Raw genomic sequence first — 23,213 nt, forward strand, 5'->3', positions numbered from 1 at the left:
ATAATTTGATGAGTTTCGCGACGCGATGATGACGGGTGGCAATTAGACACAGATTGAGCCGCTGCAGTAGTATTTTATTGAAGATTTGAAGTTGTTTATTGTCCATCCAAGATGTTAACGCTCATAATCGTTGTGTTGGAAATAAGGGTGCGTGTACGCATGCATGCATACATATACAGTTTTCCGCGAATTTGTTTACACCGATAGGAGAACTTCACCAATGCTAAATAAGGGCTAGTTTAAGGGTAGGGTGACCATACGTTGGAAATTTAATTGAAAATTATAATGTGTTATAATTTTATTATAAATTATTGTCATGTTGTGTAATTTTGTAATCAATAAAACAATTCCTGTACTATTCTATTGTTATTTTTTTAATACTATATTAAACAGATATTCAACACGTAGAGTGATTCTAAAACTGCCATCATGTTTTTGAGTTAAATATGTATATAAATAAACAAAATAAGTAAGAAAGTGATATTTTACATTTTCCCAAACAAATTAAATTAAAAAATGAAAAATTAATTGAACTTGTAATTTCACATGGTCATCTTATTAAAACTGTGTCGATGAGCGTTCATATCTTGGACGGACTGTACATGGTTATTTATACAATCACGGGGCACGAGCCAAATCGAGAAAGAACCGTCACGCCAATGTTATCAGAGTGCCGCCAAGTTTTGGCCATAACAAAATCTATATATTAATATAAGCAGGCCCCACACTACTATTATACCTATGGCTAATTTAAAAAATAATAAAAAGGTTTAGGAAATGATAACAATTCACATGTTGCCTTGTATGTAAAATAAAGTAGTAATGAAACAATTAAAGAATTTTATCATTTCACAAAACATTCTGTGTGAACAACAATCGGGATTAAGATAAAAACATTCCACTAGACAAGTAATAAATAATTGGTTTTTGGCTAATGACACAAAAAATCGTTGAGGGAGTTTTTTGGATTTCAAAAGAGCTTACGAAACAATAGTCAAGTATAATGTTAAAGAAATTAGAGATAATATGTATAAGTGAATTAGTTTTAAAATGGTTTGATAATTATTTAAATAAAGAAAGGAAATGTTTATATAAATTATGCTTATTCCAAAGAGAAAATGTTATTTTATGGTGTACCATGAAGGTCTAAATTAGGACCATTGTTTTTATGATATACATATATTAATTATATAATTAATAATATAGAAAAATGTAAAATACATCTGTTTGCAGACGATATTTTAATTTATTGCATAGATGATAATGTTAAAGAAGTTGTAGATAATTTAAATAATGAATTAAATATAATATAAATATGATAAAAAAATAACGTACTTAAACTAAATGAGAATATAACTAAATGTATGAATATTAATTTTAAAGATATATTAGATAATAATATACATAGTTATAGATAACTTTATTATAAAAATTGTTTAGAATATAAAATATTTCGGATGTGTAGATAAACAATTAACATTGTAATTACGTAATTAAAAAATAATAAAATAGTTATAAACGTATCTAGGATAAGAAATATAATACCTATAAACACAAAAAATAAATCTACAAGAGTATTATATTGACACACTTCAATCATTGTGCAACATGCTTAATAAATTAGATGACACGATGTTGCAAAAATTATAAAGTAAGGCATGAGAGAAGTTTTAAATAAATTAAAAAAATCTGAATGACTGGGTATTCAAGAAATATTGAGAATTAATGTTTTAGTATTTATTTATATGTATGTATAAGTTAGAAAATAATATGTCATTGGAGTATTTTAAAAACGCTTTTAAAAGAAAAGCGCTGGGATATAAAATAACGGATAATAACCATATGTCTTTTAACCGTGTATTTTAAAAACCTTTTTTTTATTTTTTTCTACCACAAGGGCATATTTGGTTATTTGGGGATTCCAAATTATAGATCCCTATTCAAGAATGTTACTAGCTAAGGTGTCATAGAGGACGCGAATAACTGACGGATCGTTAAAATGAAAGACGTTCCTCATAACAAAGCCGAGCATCTTGAAAGATTTATCACAGTTGTGTATGCGTAGAGGGAACCTCCACTTGCTCTCAAAAGTGATTCCGAGATCTTTGGTGGAAGTTGCTCTAGTCAAAATATTACCACCGAGATTGTAGGAATAAACTGATGGCGAACAGGATCGAGAAAATGACACAGTATGACACTTTCCGACATTAAAGGGCAAACGGTTAATGGAAGCCCATCTCCAAAGAGCATGGTTTCCCAAACTATGTTCCGCGGAACACTGGTGTTCCGCGGATCCAAAATTGGTGTTCCGCGGAGCCTAAATTGATATTTCACAAAAAATTTTAGTAAATTAAAAAAAATTGAACATATTCTACTTCATAATGAAAGGCGAGTGACGGTTAAACTTAATTGAGATTTATGACGTCAAGAGTTTTTAGTACCTAAAAGTTGGGTACAGCAAAATAAGCTAAGTGTTCCGGCAAAATTTTCGGATTTGCCAAGTGTATAGAGAGTCTAAATCACTTTGTATAGAGAAGGAGTCCGCAACAGATCGAATGCATTTTTACAATTTTAAATCATCTGCGTACAGAAGAAAACTTAAATTTGTAACTGCCGTATTTATGTCATTAATAAATAACATAAAGAGCAGAGGGCTCAGGTCGGACCCTTGAGGAACCACCGAAGAGGTGAAATATTCTTTCGACAATCGGCCCCCATAGGTTACAAACTATTTACGATCGCTCAAATAATTCGAGAATTACCGAGTTAAATCATCAATATATGTATATGTTTTGGTCATATTTGCTCAGTGTATAAGAAATTATCTGTATTATCTAAATAAATTAATAATAAAAAATTGTCTCTCTTTCTAGTATTAAATCATGTACATAATTAATTCTTATTGAATAAATATTATTTTCTAACTTATATTTAAATACTAAAACTTGCATCTCCTATATTTATTAAATACTATTCCAATCTAATTTTATTTAAAACCAATTATTGCGCTATTTTGTAATTTTTTTAACATCGATTTATCGAATTTATTAAGCATATATAAAATTGTTGCGCAATAATTGAAGGGGGGCAATATAATACCATTGTAGTTATTTTTTTGTATTTATACTTAACATATTGCTCATCATAGATAATATATTATTTTTTATATATTATTACAATGTTCCTTAAATTATTTTTTTATCTACAATTACTCCTAAAAATTTTATATTATCAACTATTTTAAATAATAGAGTTATCTATAACTTTATTTATATTATTATCTTACATATCTTTACAATTAATAAAAACTGAGGGGTAGAATAATAATATACGTAGAATAGAATATATGGCCTTGCACACGTCCTTTCCAAACAAAGAGTATTTCAGCTGTACTTATGGTTGATTAACATCTCGGGACGGATATGCAATATTTCTAATTAATATCGCAATTTTTTGGTAACGAAATTTGAATTTCATTGTTGTGTAAAATACTGTGTGACCTTACTTGACAGAATTATGATTTTTTTTCATTTGTTCATAATCGTCGTAAGAATGACCTCTAAATTATAACATATTGTGCAGGTGGTTGATAACCTCACAACCGTATAATTTCCATGATTAATTGGAATTAGCCTATTTTCCGTCATATTTTAAAAGAAACGTAGAAACGCATTTGAATTTGCAAAGCGAATTTGTTAAAGAAACCATAATTGAATTCGCGGATTACTACTTATATGAAAACATTAAAAACAAAAGCGAAGCAAGTAGAGACATTCAAGATATACAATAATCTTGAAATAAATAATAAGCAAAAATGTAAATGAACGCTTCATGATATATTAATCATTGCATTTCATTTTCTTTACAATAGGATGAATAAAACGGATGTCGGTAATATTGTACAATTGCTAGTTTTTATTATATTGATTTTTGCAGATTTTTATTTTAAAAATGAACCGTTGGGGACGATTTGATTGCGCGTGAGAACATGAGGTATCGATATTTTTAACGGATTCAAGAAATAGGTACCCAAGATACAGTTTCCATTCTTCAAATTGTCTCAATCAAAGCCTCGTCAATGGATTTTTAACTTATGTCGGAATAACGACGCCTTTTCAGATATGTTGAGCTATCACTGCATTCATTTTCAATTTTATATAACAAGAGAATAGATATTACATTTAAAATTATTAAATCGATTAGAATAAAATCTCTTTAACGGCGACTTTTCAAATGCAATGCAAAGACAAAAAACTAAACTACAGACTCGATTTTAGACACAGATGTGAGGTGGTAAAGCCGAAGTTTTTGCAAAGATTTCGAGATTTGTTGGATGAAATCATTCATTTTCTTGAAGCAAGAGGAGATGACCATTAAAATCTGCTTGACCAAAAATTAGTGTGACTTAGCATTCTTGACTGATTTCACAGAAAAAGTAAGTTTGCTCAATTTATATTTTGTAATGACTATGCTGACGGGGGTGGACTTAGGGCCAACGGGGGCGGCATGACAACGTGGCGCGGAGGATCAACAACTCGCGGAACGGAGGCTGGTTGGCGATAACGGCCACATAGAGTTAACTAAACACCACAAATTTATAAGGTATAGACCAGGTCTCGGCAACCTTTTTTAGCTGCGGGTCAAAATAATTTAAATGTGACTATTAAAAAGACTATTCGGGTCAGTGAATATTTTTGGTCCTAACAATCATATATGTGGTCTAGTCGTGACATCGTAAGGCGTTCAAAAAATGATATTTGCAGAACTGAAATGGGTCACTTCAAATCATCAAACGGGTCACTTGGTGACCCGCGGGTCATAGGTTGCCGAGCCCTGGTATAGACAATACCGTTCGTGATTTTATTAATAGCATTTCAAGGTTTAAAAGACAAACTTTAATTATGATCCAAGATTTCAGGTATAACCGTTTTGACAGATTTCCAAACATATTTACATAGAAATACTTGCCATCATTTCAAAGCAGAAAAAAACATCTCCGAAATACAGAACAACTTACAAAAGTTTGAAAAAAGGTTTAATGATTTTAGAAAAATTAATCTATTCAAGGACGGCGTTGATATTCAATCACATGCAAATAAATTAGTAGAGCTATTTAATTTTGATAATTTAGCACTTGAAATGAAATTATTACTTTGCAATGTGATATTTATTAGAAAGCCGGGTCTTTGAGCAAATATTTTTGCAAATATACTTGTAAAGAAAAATATCCAAATTTAAGAAGATGCTGTAAATATTTGAATTCGTGTTTTGGATCTACGTACTTATGTGAATCATAATTTTTGTATCTTAAAATGATGAAACATCAAAATCTGAGAGTCGAATAGTCACACGAGTCTTTTTTTATATTGTGTTATACTAAAAAAAATAGTTTATAATTTGTCTATTCCACAAAAAGCCTACAATTAAAATAAATCTATCGCAATTCTGAACAAGTTGGTCATCCTTTCCCTAAATAATCGCGATTGCGTCCCTTATTATTGACCGTTACGGCCAAGACGTCAGCGCTCAAGACTTCCTAAAACAATTTATTTTGAAATGATCTTTTTAAGGTATGCGCCACAATATTTTATATATTTTTTAATAGATGTGTGAAATACCTGTCGAGTCATTATGTAATAAATAAATACAAATAAATCCTCACGACGTTCTCATCGCGAAATGGAAAATTGTCGTTAATCATTCATAACCAGCACCATCCGATTATAATTTGTTTAGAACTTATTATTATTTAGATTGAATTTACCTCTATGATATAATTTTAATTAAATATATCATTACAGATATAGTAAACTGTAGATAAGATTTGCACTTCTTCTTCACAACCGCCAATCAGGTCTATACAAATTGATATCTAACGATTTCTTGACGATGTCTAAGCACATCCAGGATGGCGGTTAACGATGCAAGAAGCGTATGCTCTTCCTCGATCGTCCTTGAGATGATTCCAAAGTAAATTGTTAAACCAACCTGTTCGACATCCGCAATTGCGCAAAAAAAGTCCGTTAGCTGTTTTAAAAGATCACGACTTATCAACCGTCGTCGAGATTGCTTAAATCTGCATCCGACCTTGGTCATGGACTAAGGTTTTTGTGGTATTTTGAACACATTGTAGTGAACGATCGGTCCTATACGATATTGTGCGTACATCTCACACAAGAAGCTATTGAATTACGAAACACACAAACAGGTTTTGTGTTTTGTCGCCATTGAGACTGTTCTCTGGGCCGCATATTTACGGCCTCAATGAAAGGAGACTGGAGAAGGTTGCCAAACGGTTTTCTAAAGATCTGATAGTGATTTACACCTGCTACATGCGATAAGGAGCTAAACGTTTAAAAATACTATGGATCAAGCACAAGACAGAATAACTTATTAATTTTTTTAACATAATAAAATATTTTAATTTAGTATGCAATATAAATAAAAACAATGCAGACTATTACACATACATATATCACGTTCGAACTAATGGCGAAAAATAAAATAAACACTTTTTGAAGTCGAATGTTTGTTAATCTAATGAAGTCACTGTTTATATAATAATTTAATGTTTAGTTATGTAATGAATTTATTAAAATGTTTAATTATTAGGAGAATCCCATTATATCCCACTTGACTTCTAACAAGTGCTATTTATTGTATTACAATCTAATTGAAGACCTTATATGAAAAAGTTTCAATGTACACTTTTTTCGAAATTTGTTTTATTGTCGGAATGAATAGTGCTGGGCATTCTCTACAAGCTCCGGTAAGTAAAACAATCGTATACTCATCATTTTCACAAAAAATATCACTACTTTTGGAAAAACAAACAATGTCTAAGCATTTTGTATGAAGAACAACCAATGTCCTGAACATTGGTGTTACTTTAAATTAAACTGAATAAGCAATGCATGTATAATTTAAGACTTTAAATGATACTATACATATGTCTTCTTCCTTAAAATTTAAAAAAGTTAAAATAATCAAAAAAACATTTTTTCTCATATTTTGTGTAAATATAAATAATGTATATATTTTTTTATATTCCTCATTTTTGTTAAATGCGAGCTGGTCACATACACAAAAGTAGAATTAAGAAGAAAATAAAATGCAGTGATACATGTATGTATAATACTAAACTGTGGACCTTTAGCGACTTTTTTAACACAGGAGGATTGAGCAGCTTATATTAAAAAAACGCCGCAAAAACACAAGGGCAAACGCAACCTTGCATACACATAAGATGTATTCCCTAGTCTGTGCGTGCAATGGTTGTTCTTTAATTTTGATTATTGACTTAAATTTCGAAAAAGTGTATATAGTATAAATCCAAGATTTTTTAAATAAAATTTAAATTAAAAAAAAATGGAAAGCCAGTTTATTAATAAATAGTGTCTAACTCAAACCTCGTCAAGCATATTGCTATATATGGAATAGCATACTACTATATTTGTATAAAATTAAATCACGAATCTTGTATTGTGAAACCAATTTATTGATATTTAAGCAGCGATTGAGCCTATTTATTATTTTAATAAGGTTTAGCTGTATAATATAAAAATCATAAGGTAGGTGCATTAACCAATGCATTTGGTGAGCACGAGAACGAGTTTTTTATGGCTCGTATTTTTCAGGTCAAAATTTTAATACGGTTTTGGTTATAATTTATATTACATGGGTCAATATTAAAATGTAAGGGCTAGAATAAATATTATATAGTCGGGATTTATATTAAATGGGTAGAATTTAAATTGGACTGGTCAGAATTTATATTGAATTGTAAGAATTATTTTGACAGATGGTCAGAATAATTTTTTTCAGTCAGTATTTATTACAGTTCATTGGTCAATATTTATAAATAATAGTGATTTGTATTTTACCCTTAAGGTCAGTTTTATGTTGTCAGCATAATAGTACATGGTCATTATTAAGCTGTTTTAAGGCTACCTTGTTTGGTTGGATTCGTAACATTGACAAATCAACAGGTCAACACAAGCCAAGCGGTCTCTCCGCTGCTGCACTGTGCCTTCGTACCCTCGCGTCCTACATACAATTAAATAGGTTCGTTGAGAGTTATTCATGGGGTGTTCAATATTCTGACCAACGCTCGCTCGTTCGCACCTAACGTGTCTAACTTGATACGAGGGAGATATTTTATAAGATATTTCTAAAACAATAATTTATATTGAATGCTATTTTTATTCCAATCACTAGATATTTCTTCTGATCCTGAATAATATATTTATGTCCATACATTATTTTAATTCTGATTGTCCTATATTTTTATTTTTATCGTATGCTATTTTTATTCTGACCATTTAATATTTATTCTACCCCTGAATAATATATTTATTACTAAGCTGAGATTTGATTTGAATTTGTCGCTTTTTTACTCCAACGGTATATACGTTTCACCTCTGTTCTTTTTCGGCACCGAGCGAGCACAAGTTACAATATGCAATATGTCTATCAAAATAAATGTTCTCATCATTTTTTTAATTTAGTTCATCAGTGACGACATATAGTATTATAATCCTTTATTGATTGACTATAAACGTCACTTCTTCTTACTTTAAATTTACGACACTATTGTGTCACATTGCAATTTCCAACAGTTCGTCATTTCACTGAATTAACGGATCACTGTTTATAATTAAATTATTTATAAATTAATTTTAAAACTGCAGAATGGAAAGGAGCCCTTGCATTGTGTGATATGGAGAGAAAAAACATTAATGTTTAATAAGTGAAGCATAAAATGTGTTTCATTTTTATTAACATAATTAATTAGGTATTCAATATATTCTCTCTGCGTGCTCATTCACTTTCATAAATCTGTCCACACAATTTTTATACCTCATTCCAATGTATCATTTTCGCAATGCGGTTTCACCGCAATCGACGTTTTATATCGGTATATCTATCGTTGTCATCCTTGAGCTTCTTTTTTTAACTACTGTCATCCCATGCATGTCAACTTTTCCGACGATTAATGGTAGTTTATTTTTAAACCTTCACGCATATGATTTTTGAAGCTGTGAAAATACATCACCGCGTGTCGGGGGATAATGCTCTTGTTAAAATTTTACTAGCAAAAAATCAACAGAAAAGATGATGATACTGAATGTATAAATATGTGTATAACTACGAATCTGATATAAATATGTGTACTACGAATCTGATATGATAACAAATCTGCGAATACGAAAAACAGCGTAAATGTTTTTTATTGTTATACATACATCAGGTTATCCCGTTTTTTCTTACGTTTGTAAAAACGTATAACTTTTTATATATTATTTCATTTGTTTATTAACAGTAGTCGTATCAATGACGCTATTTAGTAACGGAATATATTTTGTTTCGATATTAACAACCGTAAATCAACAATGGTAGTGAAGACAAAATAATCTCAGTTAATAATAATTTATTATTGTTAAACAAATATATTGTATATCAGTGATGTATTTTAAGAATATATAATATTAGATTTGAGATTCTTACATAATATCAAATATAGTTAAATCAAATATCGGGCGGAATTTTAGCAATGAGTCCAGAACCGGTTTTTTGGAGATGTGTGTCATGATCTCATGATATTGTATTCTGTATTGTGTTCGTTGTGTGGCCGCGAATGCTTCACATCCACAGGTATGTACATATACGCATTTTAAATTAAAATAAATTGACACTATCGGCAGTGCGTGTCAGAGAAATTTGTGATTGTGAATGGAGTAATTTTTATAGCACGAAATTCGTGTTGAACTTGACACGTTTCACTCTCCATTCAATATACGTGTACAATGGCGGATATGGGGGGGGGGGGGAGTCTAAAATTTATTATTGTAAAATGTACTAATAATATTTTTTTATTATTATTAATTGGTATGGTCACTATAATAGCTCTAAAGATCACTGCGATCGCTATGTGCGCCGAATTCAAAATGGCAGCCGATGCAAATTCGTCGTGTAAATTTGCACATATGAGTGAAAGTAAAAATAAAATACGATAGCGGCACGCGACAAATACGGCCGAAACGCCATTGACCGTGAACGCTGCGTAAATTAAATATAATCCGAGTGGGTGTCGATAATGGTAGGCAATGCATGCATCGAGCTGAATTAGGAAGACAAAAGTGTTTCGAACGCAGTTCAAGGTCGCAGACGGGGACAGTGCCTCTTCGAGGATGCCCTGGGCGTTTCGAGTGCATAACAGCGCAAATAGCGGCCATTCGCCGTTCAGGATTATCCTTATAATAATTAAATATAATTGTGGCACTAAATTATAATATTTAAACGAAATAATACACTCCCACATCAAGAATTCCTCAAGGTCTTAATCTCATTTCTTTAATGTTTATTCTGTTTATTGATGATATAATGCTAATTTAATATTATTACATTTCCCAAAGTTTTAAAAGCCGCAAAAATAAGTAACATTTTAGTGTTTTCATTTATAGCACTGTATATAAAACAATAATCGACAATTAGCATGTGTGTATCAAAAAATCAAATTTAAAATATCAATTTATCCCGAACTCGCATCATTAATTATTTTCCCCCTTTTTAGTTTTAAAAAAATGATCATAAGCAGCTAATTTTGGGCTCGCTCGAATGTCGCGTGTCCATTCATCGCTCAGAGCGTGAGAAAATATTTCAACATCATTCACTTTTACTTTGTTATAGTTTATTTTATTATTTGCATTGTCCGTCCCACGCACAACATAACGCATATAAAAAAACTGGTTTTCGACCAACAATAAACCCTCTTCGAGGTGTTATGTTTGCATTCCAATTACCGCAAAGGTATTTTGTGCGTTCTGTTTGGACATTTCGCTGGACCATAGACAATTTGTCAACAACCTCAGCAGTGGCGGAACTATATGGTGCAAGACCCAAAGGGGGGGAATTTTAAATGCAAATAACATAACATATTTAATCACATAACATTAATATATACAATAATAACTATTAAAACATGTCTATAAATTAAACAAATAACATTTTATTCAATAAAACTTGCGCTGCGTGGTTAATTTAATGTAATTATGTTATTATAAAAATATACATATTATAAGTAAAATAAATCTAATAATAATAAATAAAAACGATAAAAATCACACTAAAAAATGTTCCGTTTGTTTATTGGGTTATAATTCGTTTTCTTATACCTATATATCATTAAATTATCTCTATTTATATTATTAAATCTACGTGTATCTTTATTTCTTATTAAGTATTTATTAAAATACTTCAGTTACATATTATTTTCTAACTTGTATATAAATATTAAGACATTAATCTTCAATATTTTTTGAATATCCAACCATTCCAATCTTTCAATCATACTTCTACGTAAATCTATTTTTATTTACAACTACTCATATATTTTGTATTTTTTGCAACATCGTCTTATCTAATTTATTAAGCATATATAATAGGGATCGCCAAACTTCATGCCAGTACAAGTCACATACAAGAGACTAGAGAGCCGCAATAATTTTTTAATAAATTATATATTTATACAAATATATTTTGTATTAGATGGAAACTATAAAATAATAGTAGCTTGTATGGAATTATAAAATATGTATCTCTCTTTAATCTTACTTTTATAATAAACATTTTAGAAGAAAACGCCCAATTTCCATATAAAACACTTCTACCCTGTTCATTATGGAGAGAATAGCCAAGCTTGTCTATAATTTTTAAATATATAATAATTATCTCTGAAAACTTGTATTGTACGTAATGGGACTAGGTACAAAAACAATGTCCTTATGTGTCTTTTTGCAGTTTACAAATTTTATGTTGCCAATGTGAAAGAATCACAAGGGTAGGAGTAAAAGTAAAAAGACAGTTAAATAACACGGTGAATAACCTCAATTGTTTGCATTGTATAAAAAATGGCGACTGGAATGCTACGTGTGGTTTTTCGGCGGCAAAAGGTAGCCACAGGTAAAACGCAAGAGAAGGTCGCGAGGAATTTAAGGTGCATCTCTTGAGTTACCTGTGCGCAGGTGCTCTCTCGCCTTTATCCAGGTCAATTTTTAACGCTGCCGAACAAGAATGCACCGGCGACCTGATTGTTGTGCGCCATTGCCATTGTGCATTGTTCGTTTTGCAAACGGGACGTTGATAACGAGATTTATGGCACGGATCGCGAATCAACGTTCATATTACAGGCAGCAAAAACTTGTAAACACAAGACATCAATTTACTTTAACATAATGGCAAACAATCAAAGAAGTGTTTTGAATTCAGAGCTCAAAACATTTTTTACAGGTGGTTTAGATCGCAAGCATTCTTTGTTTAATCTACGTTATTTTGGATGTCGTGTGTATATAAATCGTACAACATCTAATGTTTTCTATATGCTTATAATTTCAAACGATGATTTTAAAGTATTATGAAGAAGCACAATTGAAGACCTTATCCATTGTCACAAAAATCATTTTTTACTATACAGAATAAAAACTAATTTTCTTTTTTGATTACAAGGAAATATAATACTTTATTTTATACGTTTTAAATATTAGACATTAAATATAAAAACATAATAAATTTATGTTAGAAATAAAATAATACACACAAAAAAAATAAAAAATAAAAAAAACATTTGTCGTTTTACAGGCATTTTTTTCATTAGCTGGTTTTCCGGTAAATAAAAAGATTTTAGTTAGTTTTTCTTACAAAAAATAATAACTAATAATTTTTATTTTTCCCCATATAGTATGAACATATGTTAATGTGTTGTTTTTTTTAATTTCATTTTTTTTTAATAAAATCAGGTTATAATCAATTTTTGTATAAAACAAATATCATATTAGGAAAATAATGCTGAAATTCAGATAATACTATAACATTAACAATAGTTCAATCTAAAAATAGATATCCAACTTTATGGTTTTATATTTCATATTAAACAATTTTTACTGTTTAAATATAAATATTACTTAAATACCTGCAATCACTACCAATATTTTTTGCGGGAATATTCTTACCCACATAATTAATATGACAACTCCTTCTCACCCTAGCTATTCTAATTAACTCTCGTTTACTTTTAAATGCGTTTTTTTGGTTTATTAGTTATGTTAATTAAATAACTTTCCATTATAAAATGTAAGGTGTTAAAAAAACACAATCGAATTACTCAAATGACGATCATGCAACTGATGTATTTTTTAAAATGCATCTATTCAGATATTATTTGTACATGTTGCACATTTTTTCTTCCTCTTTTTTGAGTAATGTAATAAATTAGTATTCCCTCGACATTTAAGAAAACGAAATTTTGTTTATGTAACAGAAACATGATATGCACGCACAGACTAGAGAATATCTATTCTGTGTATGCACTGTTGCGTTTGCTCTTTTGTTTTTGCGGCGTTTTTGTAATATAAGCTGCTCAATCCTCCTGTCACTAAGGGTCGACAGTTTAGTATTACACCTTGTTACGAGTTATATCAGGAGTCTGACGTCATCAAGTATATCAAAATACAACATTGACACCCGCATTGACGAGTCGAAACATGCGAAGCGACTATTTATAATCATGAGGAGCGCAGGCAGACCGCGTCTCCAATAACTGGATGAACTTGTAAAGGATCCCCTATCGCACAGTGACTATCAGCGAGGTGTAAGATGATTTTAGATGGACTTATAAAATATCTCGCTCGCACCATAACTGCTGGATAGAGTATGTGCGAGCAAGCGGTATTTAATTGTATGTAGGACGCGAAGGCATTCAGAGCAACGAACGAAGTGGGAATAACGACAGAGCGGCGGTGGAGAGTACTCTTGGCTTGTTGTGTTGACATCTGACAATGTTGCAAGCCCTACCAAACAACTTGGCCTTAAAACATCTTAACTGCAAAAACATGATTTTGACCATCTATCAAAATAATTCTTATCATTTAATATGAATTCTGACTAGTCCCATTTAATTTTTAAGCATTAAATATAAATTCTGATCAATTAATATAACTTCTGACCATGTGATATTTATTCTGACCGATGTATTTTGACTTTTTAATATAAATTCTAACTACAATCGTTTTAAAATTCTGACCCGTAAAATACAAGCCTTTTTGAATCGAACCTGTATTTTATTCTAAAAATTTACATAAACTGCGGGACGCAATCGAAAACACCGTCTAGAAAGTGTCGGATTTAAACGGCCCAATACAAAATGTTTAATCTACGACATTACTACTCCGTTTGGGATAATGTCCCATTTCTTATTTAAAATGAATAAATTATTTTCCAAGGCGCTCACACGACCTGTGTAATTGTTTTTAATTAAGGCTCACATTTCAGCCATAAACGCTCACATATCATGCATCTCGAAAATGATGCGACAATCCTCGCAGTGAATGTAAAACACTCATAACCGGCTACAGTATGCACGGAATTCATTTGTGAAGGCCGCCGTGCCGGTATAAAATTACAAACGTATGAAAAACCAAATAAAAGTCCGACTGCCAGAACGGGAGTTACCAATTATAGTTAAGGAATGGACTGAGAATGGACTAAATTCTGAAATCAACCGCAATGCGCATATCTTCAATGTAATACTTTTATTTGTGCATCATTTATTATTAAGAAATTATGTTTATCGTACTGAAAAATTAGCGAACTGAAATTTTGTAATTAAAACGTTCACACTAAATTATACCAAGGAAGGGTGATGTGTATTACTCTTCCTGGTTGGCAACACTGTCTTAACGGATTTATATATGAGAGAACTTAACATGTGTAGTGTATACACAGATTCATTATTATTTAATTAACCACGTATTGCTTCTAGGTGTACGTCCTGAAGATTATAAAAAAATAATGTGGTAATTGATGACTTTACGAGGGTGCATGCTGCATGGCAATTGTGCAACGTTTTTATGTGTTCCGAAATTATTTCTCGTTTTTCTGTCAAATCATTGTTTTTGTAGCTTTTTATAGACCATTGTTGGAACCCCCAAAGTATAAAAATAATTTTATTTAGTTAGATAACCATACAATACCATACAATGTACCAAAAAGTCAAACTACGTACATTGTGGACGTTTATCTCTCAGTCACAGATCTAAGATATAAATGCCTATGTCGTAGTCAACAAGTAAGAATTTGCAAAGCTAATAAGTTTGTTATTATTTGAGCACGTAATTGATAACATGAACAACTAATGAGTCAACTCAAGTTGAATGTAACATTAATAGAATATTATACTAGAATAGTAATATAATATTTTGCATAAGTGCACTTTATAGTCATCGCGATTTTTTCTATGGATTCTCTATTGTAAGTCGTTGAGTCAAGGATACGCAGTAAGATTAATATATAATTATCGTTATAAATATTGATTTGGATTCTCGAACGTACGTGATTTTCGCAAGATTTTTGAAAGTCTCCTCTATTATTATCATTATCATCGCATTTGTTGCAGTTGGCCATTTATAATGGAAAATTGCTTACAAACAGCTTGGAATTTATGGTGAAAGTAGTCCAACTATTCAATCCGCGAGAACTTATCTTCCGTTTGTTGCAATTTCAATGCGCATAGACACAGTTTTCATTGTAGCATATATGTGGTTTTCAATCCTAAATACTAAATAATATCTATACAATTTTTTTATTTAATATCTGCAAAATCTTATCAAAATGCATTACCCCTCTTATTTACTAGTCTACGCATAGTTAGACAATATAGACATTTTTTACCCGTCTTGGCCGTAAATCGCTCGTCGCCGACCAGGACGTCATAAAGTTAAAAAAATGGTCCTGTGAGGGATTAAAATCTCATGTGTGTGTCTTCCCACGTGTTACAAGAGCTGGTAAACTCCAAAGGAATTTTTGTCTCGACTTATCCGAATCGCTTGCGCAACGCACGTGAAAGAACGCGATACTACATGCAAACAACGAGAAGAGATAAATGCTTTTCAAGCTATATAAAATAAATATGTAGTCTTACAATATTGAAATAACATTTTATTTTATTTTAATTATCCAAATGCTGCTACTATATAATGATACATTTTTTAACTTCCATAAATGGTATAAGCGAATTAATAAAAATATATATTTTTACGGACAGATTTACTCCCAACAAATTGTATTGTTCCAAGTTGAATGAATTGTAGCTATGAATTTAACGCGCACGTGTATTCGTGTGCAACAAGCGTTAAATTCATAACGGGAAATTCATATGAATTTTTTTATTATGTAATCGACAAATCAAACACTCGTGTAATGTGTTAATAGTTTTCTCTAATTAGTGATATTAGTGTAAACAAAATTGCGTAGCAATAAACTCTAATGTAAAGAATTGTAAACGCTGACTAATTTCTTGAATGATGATTAATTTATGTTCGATATTACCCGTCGATACTTATTGTAGCATTCGTAAAAATTGGCTCAAAATCGTACCATAACACAGAAATTATCGTCCATACTAAGACCCCTACTTAACTACGAGGGTTGCACAGGTGAATCGACCGTTAACGTCTGGCAAAATGAATAATTTATTCGTTTGATTTTACGGTTCGATGAGTTTAATGACATTCGCCGCCGAGGTCTGGTTCTTTTGAAAAGTTCGCAGAAACCGTTAAAGAACACTGCCATCTTGTCTTTTTCGTTTGTATAAAAAGAAACTTTCGATTTTTTTAACAATGAGCATTTATAATTCAATGTGTACAATTATTAATGTTACTCCATTTATACAAAATAACGATTTCTTTTAAAATTTTATATTAAAAAATAAAGGGTGGGAAATGTATTATTTTTTTTAACTTTATTATATAAAAAAGCCTGATATATAATTTTGTTTTAATAAATTATTCATCTGATCCAGACGCAATATTTAATTTTGTTATTTACCCTCTGGGTCGTGAATTAGTTTATACACATTTATTAATTTATTAGTATACAGTGAGTGTCTTTTACGTATTCTTCCATAATTATTTCTATTTTTTATTATTATTCTTTTAGATTTTCTTTGAAGGATAGTCCGAAAATTTCAGGTTTATATTCAGGGACGTCATTTCAGATTTTTCCAGGGGGGGGGGGGCAAGAGTTGCCCAGTCAATAGTTGTTTTTTTAATATTTCGATTTCAATAACATTTATATTATTTCTATTAAGAATTATTAAGAAGCGCATTTTTCGAGCCAGATTTAAGGAGAGGCAAATGCCCACACTTGCCCCTCCCCAAATGACGTCCCTGTTACTAGAGCATTTTATGCCTTGCTATTGATGGCGTTGAAATTTTAATTTAATAAAATACTTATGTATATATACTCTATGGTTTTTGTATGCGGCTTATAACCACTTAAGAATTCCAAGCATCCGATTCCATCTCGATTTTTTGCATCGGATTTTTCAATCGTCTATCGTTGACGGTGTGATAATTGTCCACATTTCTCAGAACGCCGAAGGGTTTCGTCGGAATCGAAAAAATTGGTGACCCCAACAGGTAGTATAATAGCGGATTACGTAAACCAAGGCCGGCGGCGGTTTCAATAGTCTCCAACTGTGCCTTACAATCCAAAGGATTGTGGAAAAAAATCAAATGATGTCATCGACGTTCGATATTGCCCGATCTCTGTAAATGTTAAGTGAAAATTGCTTCGTTTATGCATAGGTTAATCACCTTATTAAACAATAAAAGTATACATTTTTGTAAAAAAGTTTAAGTTTACATTCGGTCACCCTCGAGCGTCTCTTGAGAACTTCAAGAATGAGGTCATTATTCGTAAAATGCAGTAGAACCCGTTACAACGATGGCGTAGTCAATCGGGAATTATCAACGCGATTGTAAATTAAAATTGATATCATTTATATTTATATCCAGTCCTGTTACAAGTATGAAATATTGCTCTAAAATCATTACTTAGATAGTACGTAGTATTGTATCTTGGAACGGTTTTACGTCATTGTTAAAACTGGATATTCATAAAAATGCGCGGTGGAGCAGTATCGAGAATCACTGCTTATAAATTTGCTTATAAAAGTTGTCGGTTCCCACATGGATTCACAATTTATTAATTGTCTATTGTTTCTGGAAGGTCGGAGTTAATAATTATTAATTATAAATTCAATCGACTATTTAAGTTTAGATTTTTCTTAGCTATCCTAATCTAATGATTGAATATCAAATTGATTAATTAAAACAATCGAGCTGTTAAAGTGCAAAAAATAAATGCTAACTTATATTTATTGAAAACCATTATTATATCAAAACGCTGGTTGTTCTAATAATGTATATATTGTTTGAATCACAGTATTAATTTCACACTAGTCACTATTCGTAAAAATTATAGTGGTAGGGCTGTATCGATAAAAATTGAAAAAATAACCTTAATAAAACTAAAATATGTATTATATAAGATATAATATTAAACAAGTATAATTTACTGACTAAATTACATACATAAAATACAGAAACATTTTCAATATTTCATTCGCAGTCCCTATTAACGAGCCCACTGTTTCACATTAATATTGTTGATAAATCAATGTTATTGTGGTTTTTCTATTTTTTTTTAAAGTATTTTTGTGCAAACTGTAAAATCAAAATTGAATACACTTTTTTATAATCATGATCAATGTTTGAAGTTTTCCACGAATGAAATACATATTATATTAATGGTTTTAAACTTGGATAAATAAGTTTGGATCTGTGTTCATAGATACTTATATATGTATATATAATAAATATATTTTTTAATTCGTTTGAATTGTATTTATATGTATTATGAATAAATTAGATTTTCTTTCAATTAATGGACTACATCATAATAATAAATAAAATATCCATATTTCTATATATGTATTTGTTTATTATATTTGTTTTTCTTATCCCTAATACATACTATATGTACCTATATTATATTATAAAATAAATTTTGTTTGTAGTTATTTATTTCTAATTATATGTTTTCATTTCAGAACGAACAAATATTTACAAAAGTCATCAGTTACACGAGTATGTGCAGTTGGTGGATTTTTCATATCAATACCGGTGTTTCTTACAGGTATTTTTAATTTATACAACACATAATTATTGTTTTATTTCATAAAATTCTAATTACCATTAATTTTTTTTAGGAATTATACTGTACACATTCATTCAATTCCATTCCACACCTGCGATCATCACAAGTGTCTTCATCGGCTTAGGAATTATCTTCTGTGGTTGCGCCATGGTGCATAATGTGTTTGTTTGGCAAAAGGAAAAGACGAATGCAGTAAAAGCCCTTCATTCACAATCGCAAGCAGTCGACCAAGCGGTTATGAATAGCACTCAGAACATTTGCAATTCGCAAGGGATCAATTCCATAACTGGAAACGGTTACTTGCAAGCCAACGGCCATATATCGTCCCCTGGAAACACGACGCATGGGACCAATATGAGCTTTCACAATACAACTGGTGGTACAACCTTTAGCCATCATCCAATCACAATATTGCCGCATCAGGGGCCGTATATAATTAGGTAATTTATAAAAAAAATGATAGACAAAGTGTCTAAGAAAAACTTGTTAACTATAATTCACATAATATTTTATATAATTATATTTTTTAAGAAATGTTTATTATTATTACTGTAGAGATAGATGTATGCAGTCAACTGTCATTGTCATAGTCATATTTTGCTAGCATGAATCGTTTTTATCTATTTATACCGCTAAAATATGAGCATTGATTAATTTTTATATCATCTTCAAACCCAATTTTCGATAACTGTTGTTTTATCGCTAATAATATTTTAAATTAAACATACTTAGCAAATAAAATTTTATGCTATGTTCATTAAATAAAATCTTATTATAGTATTTTTATATAAGAGCTTCCATATTTTATCATCTCCTCATATCAAAACTTTGCTTATGTATCTGTTGTTGATAAATCTTAGATTTCCAATTATTCATTGGTGGATCATATGGTTTTTTGCACAATAAATTAAGTTAAATTAAGTGGTGACTCATGTTCAAAGGGATTATTTGCATATTACTGATTTTGAGCTCTGAAGATAATCATTTTATACTAATATTCCGATTGCGTAATAACATCCAGTGTTTTTTTGTTCATATGATTGCTGAGTGCTTCATTGATTTATGACTTTATTTATTTACTCAGTGTTTTTTAATTGACTTAATTTTAAAATTAAATATGAAGTCAACCAAAAAACATAGTAAATATTTTGTCAATTGTACATTCTTAATAACACATTAAGTATATCAGTGGTTTATGTCGATGACTAAGACATGAAACATACAGGCTTAAATTCCATATACTTTCTAGTGTTTTTTTAAATTTTTATTTACAAATTATTATTATTTTATAAGTAATTGTAAAATATGATATAATTAATCCATGTAAAAAACAACTAATTATAACAATACATTAAAGGGTGTTCACTGTTTTGATCAATGCTCGCTCGCTCGCTCTTAATCTATTTAACAGTAATGCATAAACAACCCATTTCATTGAACAATTATTTTATATATTGCCCATTTAAATTGTCTTCTACATTAAATACATCACTGCAATATTATTTTCCTTCAATATTTAATATACATTACAAAATCTAATAATAATTTAAATCAATTTGTACCAAAACTAGACATGTTTTTCTCATACTACATTGATTTTATTGCTTTTTTATAGGCCTCCGACGAGTACTCCGCCAACACCAGGCGATTTGGGAAGTTCAAATCGACCGCCTAGACCTCCGAGACCACCGGCTTCCGGATCAGTCAGTCCTCCTGGTGTTCCAGCCGCTACTCTAGATCTTAGTCATCCGCATCCGGTCGATCCGCACGAGCTCAGTACGCTCGTTTAGTGAATTTTTATCAAACGAACATTTAAAATAAATTATCAGCATTGCAAAATGTTGAACATAATTGCCATGTCGTTTTTAATGAATTAGATAGATAGTACAAATTGAATATAAAGTGTATTTTGTACATAATGATAAAATATCGAAATCCAGTTATTAGATTTAATATATACTTGCCGATTATTTTAATAAGTTATGAACGATTTTCTGAATGTATGTTTATTTCTGTTTTCCGAATGATTACCTCACAATAGAATTACTATAAAAGCTTGTAAACGTTCCTCTAAAAGATCTCGCCGCATTAGTTTGCAACTATCTTTGCAAATTGTTGAATGTATACAACAAAAACTATACAAGTCATACTTTAAGGATAATATTTATTTCATATCTTATTGACTGTTGATAAATTAAACACATTTATAGGAAAGAGGGTACGGTTTACGGTATGAAAGTTTACGGTATACAGTTATTTTGTGTATACGTAATGTTATTTAATATTTCTTATAAAACTAGTATTTACTTAAATGTAATCTTTTTGAAGGTTGCTTTGAGATGCTTATTTAATATTTTTTGAAAGAAATAATACTTTTATTGGGATATACATGGGTAAAGAACTCAATTATTTCACCAGTAGCAAACCTGTAAAATGTAATTAAATGTACAAATTAATTTAAATTGATTTAAATACTATAAAAATATAAATTATTAGATTATTGGTAAACATATTATTAATCATTCTAAAGTCAAAATTATATATTTTTGTAAGAATTTAATATCAAAGATATTAAATTACGTGTCACGAGAGTTAAATTAAAAAATATAATTTCACTTTGTGAAATAAATACGTATAAGTAGAAAAAAGTTTTAATTGACAAGGTTATATTATCATTTAGTGTTTATGTTTATTAATATACGTTATTGTAAATAAAGTGTATTTATAGCATAAATCGAATCGGATGACATAGTATATATTTTATTTATTTTATTTGTAAAAATAAATGTTAATATCATTATTATTGTCATATAGTTTAAATTTAAATATAAAATAATGGACGAAATTCTTGTTTTAATTTTATAATTATTCAAATAATATGTATATATTAGATGTAATTATTTTGTTAAAAATCTAAAATGTACGAAACACCGCGATAGACATTGATTATTATCTGATAAATATTGCTGAAATTCAAAACGCCTAAATTTTACTAAAAAGTCAGCAACAAATAAAAATAATGTAGGTAAATAACGACTTGTAAGTTACAAAAGTATAAAGCATAGTTAATAATACAATTCTGCGTAGTTTTATTTTTTATTCTCTATAATTTAACTAAAAAAATAAAACATAAAGAAACAGAAAAATAATTTCAATATAAAGTTGTGACCATAAAGCTTATACATATAATAATTTATTCCTACGATCTCGGTGGGAACATTTCGGCTAGAGAAACTTTCACTAAATATTTCTATGACACTCGAGGTCGTAGCATTTTGAATAGGGATCTATAATTTGGGTTTCCAGAATAACAACATTCTTCCTTTTAGTCGTAAAGGTTCTCTCATTTTTACATCCTAGAGTCTTGTTTTAAGAAGTTGTAATACGATTCACCGACTTTTCGTGAAAAGTTGTATGTCGCTAAGCATTTCTTCAAACTACTGTAGGGTGCTGAGACTACTTTGTATCCTTTCAAAAGTACGGCTCGCGCTCGTGCAAGACCCTGGACAAGCTCTAAAACATGCACTCAGGCGTTAGACTAACACTGGTACTTCAGCTTAGGTTCCGGAACTATGCGAGTGCTGGTTAAGGCACAAGCGCTTGCACCAGCTCATAAGTAATGGTGCGCTACGAGTCCATCCCATCGTGTGGGTATCTGGATTTTTACGTTCAAAGAGCGAATCACACTGCTCGTAGTACTATTTCTTTTTAAGAGTTTACTTAGTATATTCTCCGAACGTTAATGAGCGGGCTCTCGTTAGCTTGCGTTGTTGTCATCGTTATAGCTCCATCTCTTAGGAACGCCCAAGGCGTGTCTAAAAACTTTGGCATCTTCGAGAGAGACGTCATAACCATCATCTGATGCCTACCCCTGAGAGTCCCCTCTCCTCGTAAAGGGTTCATAATACTCTCCCACGCTAAAATAACGGGCCTACAGCGTGTGATGGACTGGCGCATCACTGTATGGTGATGTAGACAATTAACCTATTCTCGAGGAACTCCAATTTTGGGTTTCGGAATGTCTCCAGAATCACAATCGCATCCGGCTTCTTAATACGCTGTAATGTCCGGTTCGTATCATTTAATTTTAATATTTTATGATTTTTTTATAGTTTATTTTTTTGTACAAGTTAAGCCAATTCGAATTTCCTATGTTGCCA

At 30.5% G+C, this 23,213-nt stretch overlaps 1 protein-coding gene across 1 annotated transcript in view; it reads left to right on the forward strand.

Moving 5' to 3' along the window:
- The window catches only part of LOC148235664 (uncharacterized), a 30,641-nt gene extending 9,661 nt beyond the window's left edge, over positions 1 to 20,980 (forward strand). The window contains exons 2-4 of the mRNA XM_088184553.1: positions 18,947 to 19,032; positions 19,106 to 19,493; positions 20,669 to 20,980. Of these exons, the coding sequence (XP_088040679.1) occupies positions 18,947 to 19,032; positions 19,106 to 19,493; positions 20,669 to 20,843 (649 nt within the window). The 3' untranslated portion in view covers positions 20,844 to 20,980. The remainder of the gene's footprint in view (positions 1 to 18,946; positions 19,033 to 19,105; positions 19,494 to 20,668) is intronic.
- Positions 20,981 to 23,213: the final 2,233 nt, after the last annotated feature.

This window comes from Plectrocnemia conspersa, unplaced genomic scaffold (genome assembly GCF_051122295.1).
Source record: "Plectrocnemia conspersa isolate PC_06_02 unplaced genomic scaffold, ASM5112229v1 ptg000004l, whole genome shotgun sequence".
In the NCBI taxonomy this organism is placed as follows: domain Eukaryota; kingdom Metazoa; phylum Arthropoda; class Insecta; order Trichoptera; family Polycentropodidae; genus Plectrocnemia; species Plectrocnemia conspersa.